The sequence below is a fragment of the Melozone crissalis genome, unplaced genomic scaffold (genome assembly GCF_028551555.1).
Source record: "Melozone crissalis strain CALT ecotype California unplaced genomic scaffold, PUWL_Pcris_2 ptg000033l_1, whole genome shotgun sequence".
Classification (NCBI taxonomy): domain Eukaryota; kingdom Metazoa; phylum Chordata; class Aves; order Passeriformes; family Passerellidae; genus Melozone; species Melozone crissalis.
Window position 1 is genome coordinate 5,134,477 of NW_026535811.1, and position 22,955 is coordinate 5,157,431.

The window sequence follows — 22,955 nt, forward strand, 5'->3', positions numbered from 1 at the left end:
TCACGAGTTTCATAGATATAGGGGAAAAAGTGACTTACTGTTTTTGGCACCCTTGACTTTTCCTTTTAGGGTGATGTGTGCTGGGACTTGAGTATCTATCCCCTCTTGTATTGCCTGGTTACATAAAAATTAATCTGCCTGGAGGTTAAATATGCAGATCTGTCTGTTGCAAGAGATATTATGTTAGGCTTAAAGCATCCCTTGTGACTCCATCCTTGGAGATACTCAAAACCCGACTGGGCACAGTCCTGAATAACCTGTTTTAGCTGACTCTGCTTTGAGCAGTGGGATCAACCTAGGCAATCTCCAGAGGTCTTTTCCAGTCTTATTTATTCTGTGGTTCTGTGACTCACAATTTCTTAGTTTGACCTTCTCTTTAAGCAAGAGTTTTAAACAATACGGATTGGTGTACTTCCCTAATCAACAGCCAGATCAAGTTTCTTAACCAAGAAGAGAAAAGGAAGCATGGATGCCTTTCCCCAGAAATGATCTGTCTTTTTCTGCAGCCAAATACTGATCTGATGAAAGCTAATGGTGTGGCAGGGCTCCAGCTTAATCCTGTCTGGGTCACCTTAGTGCTGACTCCAGTTGTTGAGGGTAGCCCAGTTGGGACAGCCTGGTTTTTCTCTGCATGTGCAGGGTTGTTTTTCCAGGGAATGGGTTGTAACTACTTGTTCAGTGAAGGAAGCCAGGAGAGCAGTATGCTGGAAGCTTCTCTGTGCTCCACTTTGTCTGTAGAAAAGACTGCTGAGAGAATGGGCCAGCCAGCCTGGTCATTCCAGTTACAGAGAGTGGAAAGTGCTCTTGTTCACTTCAGGTGGTCATTTGTGTGTCTGTGGACATCACACCCAACGCTTGTCAGGCTGACCTGAGGTGGGATTGACATAGATGAGGGCACACATTGTGTGTGAGGTTCAGTTCTGGGTGAAAGTCAAACTCACCTTTAGCAATGGATTGGGTTTGTTTGCAGGTGTTTTGCATCCACACCTGCCTTGCTGCAGGTTGCTTTGCAGTGTTGTCAGCTTCTCCCACACATTCCCTGGGTGGCTTTAAATTCTTCCAGGGAAAGCAGTCTTTAATAGCAAGGTACCTGTTTTTTGTTGGCCATTTTCATTAGATGTTACCTTGCTCTGAATTTGCTTACATAAGCTTGTGTTAATGTGGCATGTGGTGTAAGTAATAAATAGCTCTGTGCTAGAAGAGAACTGCCTTGGCCTCTGCAGAGGAGGAATGTGGAGTCTAATGCTTAGATCTGGGCCCACAGAGTCAGTAAGTGCTGGGTCAGTCCATGGACAGGGGGTGTGGGTACCACAGATGTTTTCTCCAGCATGTCCTGTGAGTTACTGGGATGCCACAATGTTGAATAACCTCGGGGTTACTCCCCACAGTCTGCAGTGAGATGAGCTCTAGACCTCTTCTGCAACAACCTGGCAGAAAATTTGGTGTTTTCTCCAAAACCAGCAAGTATGAAGAGCATAGGGATGTGTGGAAGCACTGGGACAGGTAGGAGTCCAAGCTGCAGAGGGGAGCCCCTCTTGTGTCCAGTGAACAATGCTGTATTGTGCTTGTCAAGGGCAGAGTTTCACATTTCATTACAGCTGGATACTGTAAACTTGCTGCTTTGTTCTGTTTCTCTAAGATATTGCTGCATCTCAATCTATGGCTGTTTATAAGTGTGCCAGCAACCTTGGACTGAAGTCAGACATGTCTAAATACTGATCTTTCTGTTAAACTTGAGACCCTGCTGATCTGCTTAAATGGCTGCATTACTGTCAGATCTAAGGAGTTAGCCAGGGGACTAATGAAAGTGAAGTTACTGTTCCATAGCATATGTGGAAAAGGGAAAACCAAGCTTGTTCAAGATCAGATTAGAGCAATGCTGAATCAACCACACTCTTGGGGTATTTTAGATATTTCTAAGAGCAATCCAGAGACACAAAATTATTTTCTTCTTTTGGGATAATGGACTCCTGGGCAACATATAATATATGCTTGGAGCACTTAGAACAGTACTTATCTCTTAAATTCTCTTATGTAATTTGGTGAAGTGATTATACCTGCATAGCTTGTAGTCATCTTACATTCCTTTATTAGCTGTGAGGACACAGATGTGGCATAAATTGCCTGAAGTATTGCTTTGCATAGCATAGCTTTGCCATTGAGGGAAAACAACATTCAAATTTCATTTTCCAAAGTAAACAACACTCAGGAGCATACCAGCAGCTTTTAGTAAGCTGTTCTACCAAAAGCAGAGTTTTCTTGAGATTGTATGAACAGCCTTTCCAAACAACACTATTACCAACACTGTTTTTTGGCAGCTCTATGCACACAGGGAAAATTCTGGGAGTCTCTTACCACCTTCAGCTTTCAAGGCTGTAATTCTTTAAAACAGAGGAAGAAGCAAAATTCCATCCATCCTGTCAAGGAAACAGTTTCAAATGGCAGGGTCACCTCCCTCCCACTCCTTCCCACCCCACACTCTGTCAGAGGACAGAGGGTTACAGAAATTGCTACAGTATCAGCTGCTTTCACAGAAATTCAACTTCATGCAGCTAAAGGCCTTGAACCAAATAATTTGGCACAGCCTTCAATGAACTTTCAATAAAGTTGTTTTGCTGTGCATACATGTTTGCAGTCATGGTAAGGAGTAATAATCTGAGTAATTGCCTTGGGCTTTTCTTGTTGGAGAGTGCTCTAGAACCCCGCTTCCCTGATTTCTAATACTGAGTTACAGGACTAGAACTTATAGGATACACATGAAATTAAATTCAATAGTTTGAAGCAATCTGATGGCCTTTCACTTGGAAATAACCAAGAAAGGAGAAAGAGTGATTCCTGTGATCAAGGAGTACATTAAAATGTATGTTAGTTGTGGATTGTGGAGGTGGAAGAGACTAAAGCAATCCCAGAATGGGCAGGAGAGGGAAAAGAAAGCCTGTCTTAGTCCATGAGAGCTTGGTTTGACCTTAGCATAATGAAGGCCAAGGGGAGATGTGGCATTGTCTATAAATATATGTGGGAAGGGAGGCAAAGCTAATGCATAGGTCAGCATCATCACAGGAACAGAGAGGTATAAACTTGGCCTGGAAATGAAAAGAAAGCTATTGATCATAAAAACAACTGGCTCAGGAAGAAATGTCTGAGTTGATAACAGGGATGAGACATGAAGCATTCGTAATATCACTGGCCAGTGTGATAAGGGTAGGAAATTGCCCATTTTTATCAACTTTAGATCCTTTTGTTCTTCAAATGAGCATTTCCCTGTTATTCCCTATAGTTACAGACCATAATGCAGAAGTTACCACAAAATGTGCATGCCCAGACACTGGTGTCAGCCAGGGAAGGGAAATGAACTTTGATGATGGCATTGCCCTTAACAACTTCAGCTTTTGTTCAGCCAGGCAGATGGTCACTGTAGGGCTCTTGCAACTGCAATAGTCTGCTCTATCCTAGAAAATAAACAGGAGTGTTACAGAAATGAAAGGTTAAAAGCAAACATTGCTTATTACTTGTGGTCACTCCCAAGTATTTAAAGAACCAAATACTGAAGTGTTTTCTGGTTTGCCCCAGGAAATGAGAAGTTTTCCTCTACAGTAAGCCAGATCTTTTGGGTCCATGGAAAAAACACATGATAATTTCTGGGGTGTATGTATGGGAAATGACAGGGGAGTGGAGAGCAGACATGGATTTTACTGGTAACTCCCAGTGTAACAAGAAACAAACCCTTTACATTTCTCAGTCCTTAAATTGGAGAAAACGAATCTTTCTTAACAGCAGTATATGTTTCTGTTAGCATAAACTAATAGTAAATATACAAATATTAAAGTGTTTATTGCCAGTGAACAACTAGAGAGGGGGTAGTTTTCAGGTCTCAAAGACCCCAGGTTGTTCTGTGCAGTAAATGCTCTCCAGGAGCACTGTATGGATTTTCAGGAGAGCAGCGACTGTCATGCTGTGGTGCTGCCACCACTCTTGGTCATTCCCAGTTTACAGAGCTCTGCTCTGCTACCAGTCTGTTCTGGCTGACTGAGTCTGAAAGCAGGAGTTGAATGAAGTTGAAGAAAATACTTCTTAATTTCAGTATTTTTCTTTTCAGATACACCAGCAGCAGCCTGTTGGTATTGTCACTGAGGAAGTCACAAGTGACCTGCAGTCTCTTGTGCTCCTTCTTGCTGCATTAAAAGCATTTTGGAAAAGGGTCATTCTGGCTAGTGCTCAAATACAGGATGTTATGGAATAAGAGATTATGGAAATTACACAGTTTGAGTCCAAGGTCCAGAACTGAATCATCTGCCAGTGGAAATGCTGAACTGCCCTACAGAGCAGAGCCTGTGAGCAGCACAGGAGCAAAGCAGTGCCTCAGTCCTGCCAAGCCATGCTGGGCAGTCACTGTTCCACAGTGCAGTCTATGAGCATGGGGGGCTTTGCCTGTCAACAAAGTGCACACAGGTCTGTTGCACAAAAAGTGCTCGTAGTTCCTTTGGTGAGGGCTCTCAGACCTGCATTAAGCAAAGGAAATGCCTGTGCCCCCTCACAGGGCTGCTTTTTCTGCCAGATATCCTCAGCTGAACCTTCCAGGTATCTGCTTCAGACCCCCAGATATCCTTGCAGAGGAATGGGCCTTTATCCAAAGGAGGATGGAATGAAAAAGGCTAGGCAGAACAGTCCTCGAGGATAAAAGGCAGAGACGTGTCCTTGCTACTAGGAATGAATTCTGCCAATGGCATCCTTACACTTAGGTTGGATTTAATGTCTGACTAATTCATACCAAGTCTTTTCATGCCCCCACCAGTGCAGCTGTACTTGAGGAGATTGGTGATGGCTGCCTCTGGAAGTGATGGCTGCCTCCTCCCAGGAGGCTGCCAGAGCCTCAGGGAGAGGAGAGTAAATCACAGAACCACCTCCAGCTCCTTCCTCTCACTGATTTCCTAACAAATTTTCATTCGCTCCAGGCACTGAGCTTGGCCTGGGCTTTGCTGAGGGAGGCATCCTACAGGTTCCAGGGAAATTGCTATCTGGGCAATTGAAACTGCTCAGTGTTTACTGAGAGTCAAATGTCCAGCCAAGTGGGGAAGGTGCTGCCTGGTTGCTATTAATAACCCGTGTACAATATGTGCAATTGGTATTATCTGATATCCGGAGCCCAACGGAAAGTTGGGTGTTGTGGGTTTTGGTTTTGCCGTTCTCTGCCTACAGTTTGGATTACTTTTCAAGATTCTGGGCTATTTTGTATCATGAAAAAATGCAAACTCTTTATTCTGTCTGTTTGTCAAGACTGAGCTAAAATGTTGAACTGGTTATTTGCTTACAATATATTGCTGTCTCCTGGTAAAAGCTTTCCTTGTACCTCTGAGGAATATGAACGATGGGGAAGAATTAGACACAGCAGATTGTGTAACAGAGACAGACTTTCATTAAGTTGCTAGATTTCATCAGTTGTCATTTGATGGTCTCACAGTTGGTTAGTCACTAAGGGTTGGATTTTGCTTTTCTTTTTAAAATTATTATCCTTACTCAGGATTGTGGAGCATGCCAGAGTGCAAAGGGTTGGCATTCTTATCTTAGAAAGAGGAAAGATTTACATGAGTAAATTTATCGAGGGTTAATACTGAACTAAGTTTAACGTACTGTGAAGAACCCCAAAATGTAAGCATAGTAAGAGTATTTTGAGGAAAGGATGGGATAAATACTTTCTTTTCCTCTGAAATTAAAGCCATGTCTACAGGAATGCAGCCTGGGAGAGGTTACAGAGGAGGTTTGTGGCTTGTGTGGAATAAACCTCCACCAAATGATCTAATTTATGAAATAAAAGTTATAGGATGAATGTGTGGGTGTGTTTTCTTCCTGTGACAAATTGGGATTTAACACTGTGTCCATTGAACATGTTCAGTATCTCCCCTGTTATCTAGAAGCCCTGTGCCTTTAGAGTCTAATAAATAAGTTTTACTGTAAAAATGAGGTGTAACTCCATAGTGAATCTGGCCAAAAAGATAAGCCACGATGGAAAGCAGCCTCCTGGCTTGTTTCAAATCCTGCTTGGCGCCCTGTTCAGACTCTGCTCAGTCAAGTAGTGCTCTTGCTGAGGTGTGTAATTCTCCACCTCTGCAAAACAAATTGAAATTGCCTAATTGTATATTATTGTCTAATCTAGTGAGTGATGTGGGAGGACAGCACATGGCTGTGAAGCCTGTGGGGTGTTAGAAACAGCCTGATCTAACCTGGATTGAGTTTGTTGTCGTTGCCATTTCTGAATTTAGGTGTATAGATAGACTGCAGAGCACATATTTTTGTGCATAGCTTGGAAGGAGAAAGGAAGGCTGGGGCAGTGGTTTGAGTTACAGGAGCAGGGTACACCCATGAGTGGTTATAAACACATTGTGGGGTTTTCTTTGGCAGCAGTGAAAACTTGAGGGTGTCAGCCTGCCCTGGGGGAGCTTACATTTTATTGGCCATGCATGGGCTGGGGACAGGGGCAGATTGGAGCATCCAATAGCTGGGATGCAGAGTGACAAATCACCAGTGACCTCATCTGCAGGTGAGTCTCGAGATGCTGTTCCTGGTTGGACTTTACTTGTTAAGGGAGAGGAGGTGGCAGTTCTGGAAGTCTGGGTTTAAGGTCTGATCTTTAGGTGTTTATTTTTTTTTTTTGATTCTGCATGTATCTTTTATGTGGTAGTTACACGGGCTAAGGTTGCACCCTTGGGTTATAGCATGATCCCAACCTTTCCTGAACTTGTCCTAGAATAAAGCTTGGGATTTGTTTTTCTTTTTCTTTTAAAGTTCAGCCATCTCTAAATGGTGGTTTGTGGGTTGGAGAAATCTTTACAGCTCTTTTATTCAAATGTCTATTTACATTAGATTTCTTGGCTCTCAAAAGAGTCTTGTAAGATGTGTAGAGGGAAGAAGATTCCAAGATTTTTAACTTCCTCTGCTTTCTGTAATCAGTCTTCTTCCACAGAAAATGGTTATACATCCACTAAATAATCTGTAATCTGTTTGAACGTCTCAGTGCAGGGGATTTGTGATGCCATACCTAGCAGACTGTGTAAAAATGGTGAAATTAGGAATCTTCTGATCCTGTTTTCTAACTCCCTTGTCATCTACCACTTCCTTTCAGGAAGTGCCTGCCTCTTTTCCACACCCATTGCAGCTGAGAATTGGAAGCAGCACAAATACAACTTGCTTTCCCATGCTCATTTTTTACTGTCTGTAACTGGAATGTTTTGTGAGAGTCTGGATTTACCAAACCACAGAGGGGTGAGCCCTGGGCTTGAAAGTCTAGGCCTCTATCTGCTGGGATTAAAATAAATGCTGGCACAAATGGCCAGTCTTTGAGCTTCCTTCTGAGGTGCTAAATATTTCTCTTAATGGCTGATGCAAATGAAGGGTAAATTTGGTAAATTCAGCCTCCTTTGGATCTCCAGGTGATCAGTAATCTTTGACCTATGAAAGGGGGAATTACAGAATCACTTGAGTTGGAAAAAGACTCTGAGATCACCAAGTCCAACCTATGACCCAACACCCCCGTGGCACTCAGTGCCACCTCCAGCCTTTCCTTAAGCACCTCCAGGGACAGTGGCTGCAGCAGCTCCCTGGGTGCTGTTCCAGTGCCTGACCACCCTTTCTTTGAAGGAATTCCTCCTGATATCCAGTCTGAACCTCCCCTGGCACAGCTGAAGACTCTTCCTGTGCTCTCACTTCTTCCCTGGGAGAAGAGGCTGACCCCCACCTGGCTACACCCTCTTTTCAGGAGGTTGCAGAGAGGATAAGGTACTCCTGAGCTTCCTCTTCTGCAGGCTGAGCAACTCCAGCTCCCTCAAGTGCTGCTCACAGGACTTGTGCTTCAGACCCCTCCCTGGCTAATTTGGTAATGAGAGGGAGAACTGAAGCACATTAGGTGGAGGCAAGTGCAGGTAAAGAGAAAGCAAGCACGTACTACAGAGGGTGCTAGACCTTTTCATTCTGGTCTCTGAAATATTTTACATGCCCAATAAAGACCTGTAATTTTTATCCTCTTGTCAGCTGCAGATCCTATGGTTTTATCTGTTTCTTTGTTCCTGTTATCTTTTCTCCTCTCTGATGACTTCTGTGGTCAATGCAGTCTGTATTTTGGTGTTAGGTTCTAATGCCAAAATTTCACTTTCGCTTATGTTAGCTTTCACTTACATAAATTTTTGCAAATGTGTTCATGTGAGTTTCATTAGACAATTTCTTTAATGAGGTTACTATTTTTTTTTCAAAATACAAATAGAGGCTCTATATATTTTCTCACTGTGCCGTGGAATGATTTGGGGTGATGAGTGCACCAGCAGAATCTGGAGATTTCAGTGGACTTGGCTCTCTGGGCTGCAGAGGCTGTTGAAATGTGTTTGTGGCCTCCAGTCTTTGTTCTGCTCAGAATTTCTACTTGGGGCAGAACAGTGTTCTTGTTCCCTAATGCTCAGTTAAGCTTTTCTCAAAGCTCAGGTTTCTGCTCTTTATTGTGGCATATACAGCATTTTAGCTTGGAAAAATGAAGGGGTCTGTGTCCTGTATGGTGTCAAAAGCTGATATACCTTGCTGTGCTAAGGCAACACATTTGTTTTATCCCCATTTGAAGTAATAGAAATAGAGTCTTGTGAAAATATCATTCTGGTAATTTTAGGAGTCTTCCTTTTGTTGTTTTTTTTTTTTTAAATAGGCACTTTCCAAGGGTTATTACATAGTGTTTGCAGAGCTCTGGGGAAATCCAGCTTGTAAAACTGGGTGGGAACTAACTTTAGGAGATGCGTTTCTAAGTTGAAATGTAACATCAGGAACAGCTTCAAAGCACTTCAGATAAAGGAATTCAACTGTGTTGCTCTGTTACATTGTGGTGTGAGAATGACACCTACCCAGGTGTCCTACTCTTGTTCCCTTATCCTCTGAGGGAACAGCTACCTCTTCCTTGGTATAATTTACTTCTGTTTTTTCTCTTCCAAAGAAAAGCATTGATCTGTTTCTTGGTCTCTTTCTTTGTTAGTGTTCATTCAGTGTAGGGAGTGCTATGATCAAAGAGTTGTGTATGACAGCAGCAGCAAGGTATGCTTTTTGAGTTCTCATAGAGAAAGGGTTGTTTTTTGTAGGTCAAATGCTTTCAGTTGTTGTGTTGTGGCATTGAAGAAATGGTTAGGAATAAGCAATGTACACATTTTTCCTTCTGTACCAAAATATTTTCTATAACTGCTTCTCTATTTGTATGCTTCCATGTTCTTGTGTATAATTAGCATTTCTTCTCAAGCGAGTATTGGGTTGAGTTTTTCTTGACATGAGCATTCTATGAACTGTTTATGTGTGTGCTAAGAACAGGTTCTGGTATTTGCAGTTAAGTTCATGCTTGATTTCTCTTTCTCCCACTTTTGGCCTAGCTTGGGAGGGAGGGTAGGCAGGAAAGAGGTGGAGACCCAAAAGACTCTCTCCAGTGCGGTGGGCAGAAGTGACCAGATCAAGTTTCATAGATATATTAAAGCACAGTTTTTTTGACAGCTTATTTACTTGAGTCTTGAATGTTATGAACAGGAGCAGATCTAAATCCCATTTAAGACGTGCTGCGGACAGGGCTGACCTGCCCCTTTTCCATCTGGTTAAAAGGGAAGCTGCAAACAATGGCAGCCACGCCTTTGTCCTCCTGCTTTCCCATTCTTGGTCTGCGTTACATGGAGCTAAAATAGTTGCCAGTTTTGGCTTTAGCTTTTCTTGTCAAAAAATTGTCCTCTTTTTGCCATCTGTTCCACAGTCTTACCACTGCCCTAAAGCTGCACTTTTTGCTATTGTAATCACTTAGAAAGTCATGAACATATTGTAGAAAATCCATTTTTTCAGTTTTAGCTGAAAGTAAAAGAATGTAAATCTTAGAAATTGAAACAGAGCTTTTTCATTTGTTGGAATAAAGATTTTTTTTGTGTGTGTTTGGCTTCCTAAAGAGGAGAGGTTTATGGGATTGAGCCATTTGTTCATCTGCTTTTCAGTTCATCCTTAATAACTTTTGAACAATTTCATCCAGATTCAACGAGGAATAAGAGTCTCAAAGGTAATTGGTTTCCTACAAGAAAACTGGGTGCTGGGTGGAGGAGAGAGACAAAAATAGGTGTCCCCACTGTCTGTAGCATGAGCTTAACTGTAATCTGTGCTTAGGCTTTTACTAGCCAAGTTGCAAGAGTGTCCTGGCTGCCTGGGTACTGCAGTAATTCGGAGTTTGCAGAGCTTGTTACTGAGCCTTGCTTAGGCACAAGCTACAGGAGGAGCCAGGAAAGGGAGGCAAGGGCATAGGGAACGTTGCTGGACAGTAGTTTTATGATCATGGACCAGTTTGCTTTCAAATTCCATATGGTATTACTGCTTCTTCTTGATGCCTGACTTCTCAGAGGTTTGTCTGTCAAGGGTGCATCTGTGGTGTTGGCCTGGCTGTGAAATAATTCAAATGTAAGAAAGCACTTACATGGTGCTCAGAGAAACTCGGCATTCTGAAGTGCAGCTGGGCAGTTATTTTGGCAAATGTTTTATTCACTCCTGATTAGGGTGGAGAGAACAAGCTGTGAATGTAGATGGAATTAACTCAATAATTTCTGATGGGGGAAAAAAGAGATGGCTGAAAGATACATTCCAATAATATTTTATTTTTTTCCTGGGCTCAAGTCGTTGCTTGAATGAACACTTTGAACAAAATTAGGACGGAAATGTGGAGGGGGTGGTGACTCCTATGATGGGAGTTTATTTGCCTGGAATATATAAGCCCTGCATTTGCAACACTTGCTGCAGAACTTCAATTTGTACAACCAAATTCATTATGTGTAGTATTTGAAAATCTCCTCTTATCTCTTGCCTTTGGCAGAAGTAGGGCACTGGGCTTTCTTTCTCGTGTATGCATTTGATAAAATATTCATATTCCTGCATCTGTGGTGACTGTGGGAAGGAACCACCACCTGGAATTATTCGCTGCCTGCATCTCTGTGTTTTCCTTTGGTTTCTTTTGTCCTGGGCGAGCGCTGGAGATCCTGAGGGTACTTGGAGCCATGAGTCAGTGACAACCTCCTGCTATTATTGTAAATAGCAACGTGAACACTGTTCTTGCATGCGTTTTTCCACGGGCTTTGTCTTTCTCGCCCTGCTCCCAAGCCAAGGAATTCACAGAGCATCTGAGTCAGCAATCAGCTGCCTCGAGACAAAACACGCAGGATACTGCAGGCTTGCAGAACAGCCAGCGAGGCACACCAGTACCCTGGAAACCTAGCAAATAATTCCTGCCTGCCCTTGCTTTCCTCCTGTAATTTCCATGTTCTCTGACGTGTTGCTCTTGGGTTCCAAGGGCTCAGGGTGTTTACATCAGGAATGCAGAGTTCTAGGGAGTGACCTAATGTGGTGACTGAAGCCTCGGTGTTTCACCCGTGGGCATAACTGATTTCCCAGGCTGTGAAACGGGATTTGGGCAGAGCTGCCGTGCTAAGGTACCCCTTGGAATGTGCTGGCTCAAATGACCTGTTTGTTCCAGGTTTGGCTGCTGGCTTAGCAAACCTCAGACACGGCAGTAAGTTCCTAGAGTGAAAGGATATTATGTTTAATATCCATGTACTTTGTGGGGTCAGTGGTTGGAGACGGGACAACACACACCCCAATGCCCGTGTGGCAAAAGAACAAGTTTATTGCATGAAGCCTTGTTTATAAAGGGGGTTTGAAAAACCCAGTTATTGGTCTGTTCCTTGACACCACCCAGCTCCTGGACCCGTGAGATGTGTGCAAATTGGGATGGAACAGAGTTGGTTGAGAATCCTTTCTTTCAACCCAGGGGCCAGCTGGTTTTCTTATTTATAGCCAAATGAATTGCCCAGTACAAGCCAGCTTGTACTGTCATAAAATGTGACAAAAAGAGGTTGGGTTTTAATTTTGGTGTGTTTGAGCAGTGCAAAACCAATGCTGCTTCACTTCCTTGGTGAAAAGCTGTGGGAGAAGCCAGAGTAAGAAATGATCCCTATGCTGTCCTTACATCTTGGACGTATCAGAAGTGCAATGTGGACTAACAGACCTGAATTGTGACTCTGCTTAATTTAGGTCATGTAACTTGTACTGCTTTTTCTGAAGAAGTCTCACTCATCCAAAGCACTGGTGTAAAGTGAGTGTTTGGGTAGCAGAGTGGGGGTGCAAGAAGTGGGGGGAATGTAAGAGTATTCAGCTTGGAATGCTGTGCTGATTAATGAGGCATATGACTTTAGGCTGTAGGTATTCTATTGTGTCTGTATGACACAGAGACACTGAAATGACTCCTTCAGCGTTAGAGGTGTTTTGTTGGAGTGCATTATAATATTCTTCTTGAGAACAAAAGAGGAGACACAGAACTTTGGTACCTGGTTGGGCCAGAAGAGAGGTGGAGAGGGACTTTTAAAAAGGGCATGAATGATAGGACAAGGGGGAATGGCTTCAAACTGTTATAGGACAGGTTTAGATTGGATATTGGGAAGAAGTTGTTTGCTGTGAGGGCACTGAGACACTGGCACAGGTTGCCCAGAGAAGCTGTGGATGCCCCATCCCTGGAAGTGCTCAAGACCAAATTAGATGGAGCTTTGTGCAACCTGGTCTAGTGGGAGGTGTCCCTGCCTATGGCAGGGGCATTGGAACTTTGTGACCTTTAAGGTCTCCCTTCCAAACCCCAAACCATTTCAGGGTTCTGTGGCTTGGCCTCTGCAGCAGTGCAGTGCTTTCCCTGTGGTGCAAGCCTGGAGATGTTTCCAGCTTCACAACAGTGAAGTTAAGATGGCAAACAAGGGAAGCAGTTCCAGTTTGCTTAGTGAGCAGCACTGATATGGACATGGGCATCACTATCAGCCAGTTAGAAAAACAGCTTCATGGGTACTGAGTCCTCTAAGGTGGTTGTCCTAATAAAGTTAGAATTGCATTCTGCACTATAAACCACTGTTGTACTTTGACTTCTGTAGGAACTTTTATTTTTCAAAACTACCAGCTTGTGGCTGTATGTCAAGGTTTCCAGGACTCCCTTGCTGTTTCTAAACATAAACAATAAATACCATGTTAGGCTGAAAAGCAGCAGTGCCCAAATAAACTACTGGAGAGCTGTCATGTGGGAGGGGAAGAGACATGAGCTGTAATGTTTGGCTTGGCTTCCTGTCTGCTGGAAGCAGGAAAAGAGCTGGTGAGAATCTAAAAAGTTTTATCCAAGTCCACATATTTCTCTTTTTGCCTTAATACCCTTTGCAAAAAAAAAACAAAGGGCAAAAAGCACCTTGGAAGTGCTTTCACTTCCATAGTTTGTGCATGTGTTCCTGTGCTGCCTTCATATCTGAAGGCAAACAGAACTATTCTTTCTCAACAAGAAGGGTAATTTAGAGTATACTTAGTGTTATGTATAAAAGAAAGAAAAAGGTTTATTCTATATAGAAGAGAGAGAGGAAGAGCAGATACCTGTGCTTTAAGCATGATCCAAACAATTCTGTAGGTCTCCAGCCTGCTTCTGAGGCATCCCAGAAATGAGCAGCAGAGCTGATGACAGCAGCTCTGCCCCAGCAGGTTAAAGTAGACCCCAGCTACCACCTAAAATTTGGTATGGACCTGCATATCAAAAGAAGCTGAAAAATACAAAATAAGGGAATTAGTATGGGATCTTAGAAGGCTTGTGCACCAGCCATGTTTCACTCTTACGCTGCTCATTTATGGACAGAATGATGTGTGTAGGCTTTAGGTAAGGGAAATGTTTATACTGCTTTATACAACACAGGCAGGCTTCCTTTTTACAGCCTTGACTAGTTTTTCCAAGAAATTAATTGCTATTAGCAGGTTTAACTTATTTTTAAGATCACAGTAAGCATCACTGTGCAAAAACCAGTCTTGGCAAGGATTCTATATCAGCTTCTGCTATGCCATCCTCTTATCTCTATTTATCATGACCAAAGACATGTGTCTTTTTAGAATGAAGGCACAAAAGCTTGTTTTACTGATGGAGCACAGACTCTTAAGTGTTTTGTGGCAGTAGTGTTTTTAACACCAGCCCATAACTGTTGCTGTGGTGTTACACAGTAACTGCAACATGGTAGGGTTTGCCTGTTCTGTTTCACAGCCTCTGCCCTCTTCCAGACACCAGGTAACATCTGCCTGCTTACTTGGAACTTCCCCTGCTCTTCATGCAGAATGAGTTTGGATAAATGAGCAGGGAAAACTCATTCCAAGGCACTGGCTCAGGTTAAAATATTCTGTGATTTAACAGAGATGTGAGATGTGCTGCTGTCTGCAGTGAGGCTCAGTGAACTCTGAAAGCCTCCTCTTCAGTCAGCCTGGGTAGAAATCCTTGGGATATCAATCAGCTGAGGACTGACTGGGAATCTGGGCTCTCAGTTCAGCAGGCCTAGACAAAATTTTGGAATGAAAAAGAGCAAATTCAGTTACTCTTTCTTCTTTTTGTTTTACAGGTTAATAATGCTTGTAAGGCAGAGGTGAAAGTGGCTCAGCAGAACAACATCAGGAAATCTGGCAGACTGGAAGAGCACAGCTGCCCCCCTGGGCAGCTGCCACGTGTGAAGCATGGAGGAAAGTAAAAACGAGAAGGTGAACCAGGCTCATGTTCTCTTTGACAGATTTGTCCAGGCTTCCACCTGCAAGGGGACTCTCAAGGCTTTCCAGGAGCTCTGTGACTACCTGGAGCTAAAGCCCAAGGACTATCGTTCCTTCTATCACAAACTCAAGTCCAAGCTCAATTACTGGAAAGCCAAAGCCTTGTGGGCCAAATTGGATAAAAGAGGCAGCCACAAGGACTACAAGAAGGGGAAAGCATGCGCCAACACCAAGGTAAGAGTTCAGTCACCATGGGCCAGGCAGCTCTTACCCAATCCCTCTGGAATACACACTGAAAAGGTGTGGATGTAGGAAAATATTGCCTGGTGTAAGCTAGGGAAGTTTCAGGAATGTTCTCACAATTTTAGCATTTGATCAGCAATCAGAAATTCCTTTTGTCACCACCAGATGTGACTGCCCACCTGAATGTTTGTATTTTATTCAGGAGGAGCAGCCAGCAAGTTCTTGCATTGTAAGTTTTTGTGGCATCAGTCCTATAGATAGATGCCTTGGAAGGTCTTAATTGGTAAACCTTTAATCTTGGTCGACTCCTTTTTGCATTTTGACAGTAACAGGAATGTGTGCTGTTGGAGTCTAGGATACAAAATATGCATGTATGGAAATTTCCAGTTGCAATTTGAAAATTCTCATGACTCTCTCAAGAAAACTGAACTTTTCTGCCAATTTGGCAAAACAGACTGTTTCCCATTTATTTAGAAAGTGATCAATTTTATTCTAGGTTCAAAGAAAAAAATATGCTGTGGAAACTCATACCAATTCTTTTTAAAAGGTTGGTATGTGTGGTATTTACTGCAGGAATTCCTGCTTTTACACAGCTTTTTACTATTCTTTAAACCTGAATTACTGTGAGCTGGTATTTATGTGCTGCTCCCCTTGGACAGCGCAGTTTGAAATCAGTTCTTTATATCATTTATTGAAATGTGAATAGAATAGGTTGGTAAATAATCAAGCACTTTTTTTTTTCAAAATAGACAAATAGTGCAGAATAGGATAAAATTAGAACAGGATTCTGTCCTCCTTCATTGAGGACAACATATGCCACTCCTCCTCTTGGATAGTCACCTTTTGAGAGAAGGAAGTACTTTAATTGGAAGAGTTAATGATTAATTCCTCAGTATAGAATTGAGGGAGAATATATCTTGTTTAGAGAATGCAATTTCAGATTGGTGGACTTATATTTTCCCCCAACTGGATATTAGAAAGTTATGTTAGTTTCTTAGTTGTTTTTCTTGTTTCACTTTCCAGTGGCCATTTTCTTGAGGATGGAGGCATTTATAATGAATTACTGTAGTAACAGTTTGTAAACTCTGAAAATCAAACAATTGTGCACTGTTGGTAGTCACAGTGGGCAGCAGCTTCAGCACCCCAAAAATCCAACCACTGTTAAAGTTTTCATTTTTCAGGCAACATAAGAAAGGAAGGATTTACCAGAAGATGAATGTAATAGGTTTTGTGTATGCTTAGGAATAAGGCTTCCAAGTGCTATGAGCATCATGGAGAAAAACTCTAAATTTTCTGCAAAACTGATCACCTTGTGCATTCATTAGATTCAGGAATTGCTCTTACTTTGAATGAAACATAATGGGTTGAGCTGAACTAAGGTGTTTAAGGCTGTGAAACGAAGAGAAGTGGTTTATGCTTTTAGGACAAAGAGATGGAAGGAGCAAGATGTAGAGGTTTTAAACTTATTTGAATAATAGATTCTAAGAGTGATTTTTGCATCTAGGCTCTGACTGTGTTTGTTAACACTGTGGAAAAGGTTGGTTCAATAATAGAGATGAAACATTAAAGAAGGGACTTAATGGGCAGATAAGTGGAATAAGTGGATGTTGCTTGATTGTGAGAGCATATAAAAACCAGATGTGAGGGGAGGGTGACATTCAGCCATGAAAGGCATCCAGAAAATTGAGTGTGACATTTATATCCAGGGAAGTGGTGAGCTGAGTTTAGAAGGACATCAGAGCTCCATTTAGTGTTATTGAGCTTGAATTAACAACTAGGCAGCCACAAGGAAATGTCAGAAAGGTAGGGATTTTAGCTTGGCCAAAAAGTAGCCAACTCTTGAGGTTTTGTGACTTGACAGCTCTGACAAAGCTGATTAAACCAGTGTCTCTGATGAGGTGAGGCAAAGACACTTTATAGAGGAAGATCACATATATAGGGAGCTGATGGGTGAAGCCCTCTAGGAAGATGTCAGTGAGAGGAATGAGAGAAACTGAGTCCTTCAGATGGTGCTCTGAAAGAATAACTGGAGGCCCAGAGGAGTTCCGAGGCTCAAAAGTCATCAGAAAAGGGTGTGCTTTGAGTAAATACGTGTAATCAAGTGCCTTTAAAACCTCTCTTCAAGTACAGTTATAAAGTGGATAAAAGGAGTAAAACATCCTGGGAGTGATGTTGGACTGAAGAGATTGCTAGGGATTTTAAATCCTCCAAAAGCTGAAAGCTGAACCTATTTTATGTAGCAAAGCCAAGTTAAAGAGAGTGAGAATGGAGTTGCAGAGCTGGGATCAAGAGTGTGATTGTAGAAGCAGCCTGTGGTGGGGTGGTGGTGAGATAAACAGAGAGGCTCATGTGGGACTGTCCCTCTTTGAATGATGAGACAAAAATCTCAGAACTTGCTGGTGTTGGTGTGAAGGACCACGGTGATGGGACTGGGCAGTGACTGCAGTGAACATATTTTTTAAACCAAATTTCTCTTATCTTTTCATATATGTTTCTATTAATTTCTAGTTTCCTATCCAAATACTATCTGCCATTCAATGTTTAAATTTACTTTGCTCCTAAGAGGTAATCATAACTGTTTAAAGCAGAGGCCTTTTGAAAACTGAGTCATCTGTGATTTGATGTTTCCTAACTCACTTGGCTTTATATTCCTAATGTTTAATGTAATTTGCTAACTGCTGATTAAAAGGTACAGAGATTTAAGTGGGCATGTGGAGATGATAGAATTTAAAATAAAGATTAGGATTTTATCATGTCAGAACAGAAGTCAGTAATTTCTTTAGGAAGCCTGGCTTCTGTACGCTTGAACATAAACCAGTTCTGAAGCTTTCATACTTTGTGGGATGGCTCTTAATTGCCCATTTAAAAATTGTTCAGGGATGAAGTGCTGTGCCTGGAGCTGGCCAGTTTGTGCACATGGCCAGCATCCAGGCTAACCAGAATTCAGATAATCAGAGTTCATGAAAGTGTCTTGGACGTGATGGGTTGTTCAAATGTAAATAGTTACAAATGGTGCTCTCTCTCCATTGGTTATACAGGGAATACAGCATTTCAGTTTGCATTTGATGTTCCATTACCATGGCATTGTTACTGGAAACTTAATATAATCTCTCTGAAAGATCTTGAGCAAGAAGTGTTTTTGAGGGGTGAGACAGCTTCAGTGCAGGGGATTGCAGCAATTGCTTGGAGTCACTGAGGGGAAAGGGAACAAGAATAACAGTAGCTGTCTTTATTTGGCTGTACTTGGCATGTCATGGGGTTACTGCTGACTGGGAGTATCAGAAGGTGGGTTTTTATGAGTTATCCGATGCTGGAAGAAGCATTAGAGTTGGAAAAGAATCTTTTCTGGTTTTAATTGTGCTTAGAATTTATGTTTTATAACAACATAATTTAATGATTTTGTGATGGAATTAAAAAAAAGGCAACGTTGACCATAAATTACTTGTCTGAGTATTTTACATTCAGAATAACTAGAATCTTAATCAAAACTTAAGTGCTTTTAACCACATCCTACTATGAGAGCAGGGAGGAAGGATAGAGAGGGGAAAAAACCTTTAAAGTTCCTGTGACAAAGTTGCAGACAACTGGCTTATAATTTCATGAAACCTGAGTTTGAATAGTCTGATTTTAGTACAATTCCTTTGCTGTTGTGTACTTCATCATAAATATTTTATATGTGGAAATTTGTCAAAGAATGAAAATCACCCAATTCAGTGTGTTCTTCTTGCTTATTGAAATCCAGGCTCTTTGAAGATTGTAGTTATTACCTGAATAAGTATGATGTGCTGAGCTAATTTTCTGAAAAGCTTTAGAAAAGAAAGACAAGGGGATGTTTGGAAATTACACTTACCTACAAAGAAAGCCATATTAAAATTGGAAGAATATAGATCTAACTGAGGATCCTGTTCAAGATTACCTGTTCAATATACAATTTTATTTAGTTATTTATTAGCTCAGAGGTTGGGTGTGCCTTTTGTCCCAAATGCTTTCAGGTTCCTGAAGCCACCAAAGAAGCAGTGGTGTTATTATTCTCTTCCCTTTCCTCTAGACTTGGATCTCTGCCCTCAGATTTATGTGACTCCTTATCTTCTTCTGTAGTCCTACGTGGAATTTGCATGTCAATAGCTATGTCATCACTGCTGTAATTGGTTTCCCATCATTCAGGCTTTACATTTGCAGATTCATGGTGCCTGCAGAGTTTGTGCCCTAGTGAGTAAGTGGTGAAGTGGTGAGAACGTGGCAGCCTGTAAAAATTGTCAGATGGGGATGACCACTAAACACCAAGTTTTGCTTTTTGGGATTGGTTGTTTGTCAGAGCACTGGCTCATAGTTAAATGTTGGCATAATTAAGAGTTTCTCAAAGAGCTTTCTTGTGCAGCCATAAGGATCTGGAAGAGAATCACGTGGCGGCAGCAGCAGCAGCCACCTCTGTAACAAGGTCTCTGGTTTACTCGGTAGAAATCAAAGTACAATAACGATGAAGAAATGGACTGTGTACCATATTTATGTGACTGCACATACCAACGCTTTCTCTGTGGACCTCAGTTTCTGTGGGTTAAAAGTGTCTCCTGACTATCTTGGGTTTTTAATCTGAGAGTATTTTGCTGCATCATTCTGTTCTCAGAAGGTACTTCAACACTAGACATGCACGTATTTTACATTCTCAAGTTGTTTATTAGCATCTGATGGTGTTTGTGAGTAAAGTGGAAAGAGATAAGGGAAGGTGAAGGACCTTTCATATGGCAAAGGTTAGGTTGGAGAAAAGATTTGTCTGATCACACAAAGGTTTTGTTTACATGATGTCTACTTCCCTGAAGTCTCCTTTGCTGCAGTAGTAGAAGCCCCAAAGCACCACCAAAGGCATAAAATATTGTGCTCTGACTTGGCTACTCTTTTATTCTGTTACTCTAAATGATGGTGTTTATTAAAACATTAATGTCTTGTGTTTGTCTGCTGTAGCTGTTGCAATACTACTGAAGATATTCTTAAGAAAGGCCAGCTCAGTGTTTGGAAGATGAGAGGAAAACTTGTCAGTGGTTTTGTTTTTGGTTTTTGGGGGTTGTTTTGATTTTCTGTTTTGTTTTTTTTTTTTAAGAAAAAAAGGTGGAATGTGGGAGGGAGAAGCCTTCAGAAATATTCCTGTTCTCCAGGTAACTTGGAGAGTATGGCTTGGCAGCTCTTCCTAGAGCAAGGCTTGCAAGCACACAGTTTTACTTGCCTGCTTTCTGAGTCTTTAATACTTAAATTTCAGGTCGTGGTTTCTTCTTATCAATGGCAGAACTTGACAGATTGAAACAGACTGATCTGAGATTTCAGCTTGTTTCATACAAAGAGCACTTCTTCCTAAGAGCTGTGGGATGCTACAGAAATCCCATTTCCTCCAAGGACTGTGCATTCAAGCAGTGCTGGTGTTTTGCAGTGTCTGATAATTGGGGCTGGACCCTGTGGCCTTCGCACAGCCATCGACCTGTCCTTCCTGGGAGCCAAGGTGGTGGTGATAGAGAAGAGGGACGCCTTCTCCCGCAACAACGTGCTGCACCTCTGGCCCTTCACCATCCACGACCTCCGCGGCCTCGGCGCCAAAAAGTTCTACGGCAAATTCTGTGCAGGATCCATAGACCATATCAGTGAGTACAGGCAGGGCTGGGCACAGCAGCACTGCTTCTTCCTGGGGGGAGGAAGGCGAGGCTGAACATTCAGCCTACACAGTCCCTGCTCTCAAATTTTTGTGGTATATTTCAGCGTTACTTTTGCATCGTGCATTCTGGGCTGGTCATGAGATTAAAACATGCAGTGTTTATCTGTCATCTCTTAGACATTCCTAAGGCATAGCTTCTTCCTACACTGAAAAATACACTTAAAGCTCAAACATTGTTTTTCTTTTAATGGGTAATTTTTCTGGGTTTTGCTGATACATTCCTGCAGCTGCCGCATTGCTCTGTTTCTCTTGAGCAACTTGTAAAGAAAAATAAGTGCATGCTTTTGAACATTCTTGTGAATTTCTGTCTGGAGAAAGGTGGAACAGTTTTGGCTTTGTTAATGTTCAGGAGAGTGATGAAGATATGTTTTGATTAAATAGATGTTTGTGTTAAAACTGAGAATAATCTTGATGATTTTTATACTCTATTAAATCAGTCCTCTTTGAAAGCTGAATGCTTTGGTGGAGTAGGAGTTATTTTTCTTTTCTTTTTCTTCCCCAAAATTGACTGTACAAGGCGCAACCAGGTGTTGCCCTCCAGTCTGTGTTGTCTTTTTTTTTTTTTTTTAATTTGGCAACAAATGGTAAAACTGGAAGATGTCTTTGTAACTTCTGCCTTGCAGATTGCTTTTCCCCTCTAATTTATTTTCATTTTTATTCTTCCAGTTTTTATGCATTTTGGGGTTTTTTTTGTGTATCAGCACAGCTAAAATTTAGTGTTTAGGTGAAGGATTTTTTCATTTCAGTGTCTGAAATATGACAGTAAGGTGTTTTCCTTTGAGTTTGCACACTCTGATTTTCATTCTCATTGCCAAAGTTACCTGAAGAGGTGGTGAGGAGCTTTCTATTTCCTCACTAACCCAGAGGTGCTGGCATGGAGGTGCAGTCAGTATTACATCCAGGCTGATCCAGTGGCTCTCTGCCATCTGTGACAAATGCCGTCCTGCCTCTGCTGTCTTCCCTCCCTCTCCTGCCGCTCATGTCCTGGTTGTTACCCTTGTTGCTGGTTAGGGGACTGAAATACTAAAAAACTTCTTTTTATGCTTTGGAAAGGGTTGGGTTTTCAGCTGTGTAGAGTTTTCTTAGCATGCTGTGGTATCACACACCTGTGGTGCCTGGATGAATCACTGGGAACTCCGTGGGGAAGAAGAAAGTAGCAGCTGGCCTTTAAGTCAGGGTATCAGTAATGTTACACAGACACACATGGGCACTTGGGCTCTTTTCTTTTCCTTCTATTTCTTTATAATCTGCTTTTTTTCTTGCAGGTATCCGTCAGCTCCAGCTGATCCTTTTGAAGGTTGCCTTGATCTTGGGAATAGAGATCCATGTCAACGTGGAGTTCCGGGGGCTTGTTTACCCTCCAGAGGACCAGGAGAATGAAAGCAAGTGGCACTGAAATGGGCAGTAGAGAAGGGGGGAAGTTGTGGTGGGATACACAGGATGCACTCCTTAATTCTGCTTATGATGTTAAGTCCTTTCCTCATGCTCCATTAATAAGAATAGTTATTAATCCATTTTGCTTGGATTTTTAGTAGGATTTGCTTTTTCTAGTGGCAAATCCAAATTAGTTACTGAATGAAACAAAGTCACCAGGAGGACTGCACAGAAATAGACCAAGACATGGTAAATTGTAATTGCTTCTAAAATACTTAAGCCTATTATGTAACATTTTGATAACATTTTAAAACAACTCCTTTCTTTGCATTCACTTAGTGTATTTACATTGGTGAATGATCCTTGTAATGCTTTTGGTATCGCTGTGAAACGTGTTCTCTGATCACCACAGGAGTTGTAGCTTACTTGTAATTTGGCCTTTTATTAATTGTATAGGCAGTAGAGAAGTTTGTAGGGGCCCTTAAAGGAATTAGGGGAGTTTTAGCAGGGCTATGTTTACCTCTGATTCACACGGAATTGCTGTCATCAGTGTAGCTGTCCTGCTGGGTTTCTTGACTGATCATGTGTTGAAGGATTTATTGATAGTAAGAACTGGTTTTATTTAATTTTTTTCTATTATTATTGCCATTTATATTGTCACTAACTTGGAGTCTATCTACAGGAATAGGTTGGCGTGCACTGGTTCATCCCAAAACCCATCCAGTGTCTGAGTATGAGTTTGAAGTAATCATTGGAGGGGATGGCAGGAGAAACACCTTAGAAGGTAATGGTTCATAATTCACCTCCAAACAGAAGTTATTCTTAAATTTGTTGGAATAAAAGTGGCCTTTAACACACCAGTCAACATCTGGAAAGACACTTGATAGTGTGATAGGGACAGGTGACAAGTGACTGGGAGATTAAAAGTCCATATAAAAATCCATTTATAGCAGAGATGTGGGTGGTGTTTGTTTTCTTCCTCTAAACTAATAAAGACATAAGGGTTTCTGATCTGGATAATTTTTCCTACATTTTTTCTTTAGTTAAGTAGTATTGTCACTCCTACTTT

General features: G+C 41.8%; 1 protein-coding gene across 9 annotated transcripts in view; it reads left to right on the plus strand.

Annotated features, from left to right (window-relative positions):
• The window catches only part of MICAL3 (microtubule associated monooxygenase, calponin and LIM domain containing 3), a 157,364-nt gene that overhangs the window by 39,083 nt on the left and 95,326 nt on the right, over positions 1-22,955 (plus strand). For all 9 annotated transcript variants that reach the window (XM_054282140.1, XM_054282135.1, XM_054282134.1 and 6 more), the window contains exons 2-5: positions 14,430-14,805; positions 20,234-20,441; positions 21,778-21,894; positions 22,569-22,670. In XM_054282140.1, coding sequence (XP_054138115.1) covers positions 14,542-14,805; positions 20,234-20,441; positions 21,778-21,894; positions 22,569-22,670 — 691 coding nt within the window. In that variant the 5' untranslated portion in view covers positions 14,430-14,541. The remainder of the gene's footprint in view (positions 1-14,429; positions 14,806-20,233; positions 20,442-21,777; positions 21,895-22,568; positions 22,671-22,955) is intronic.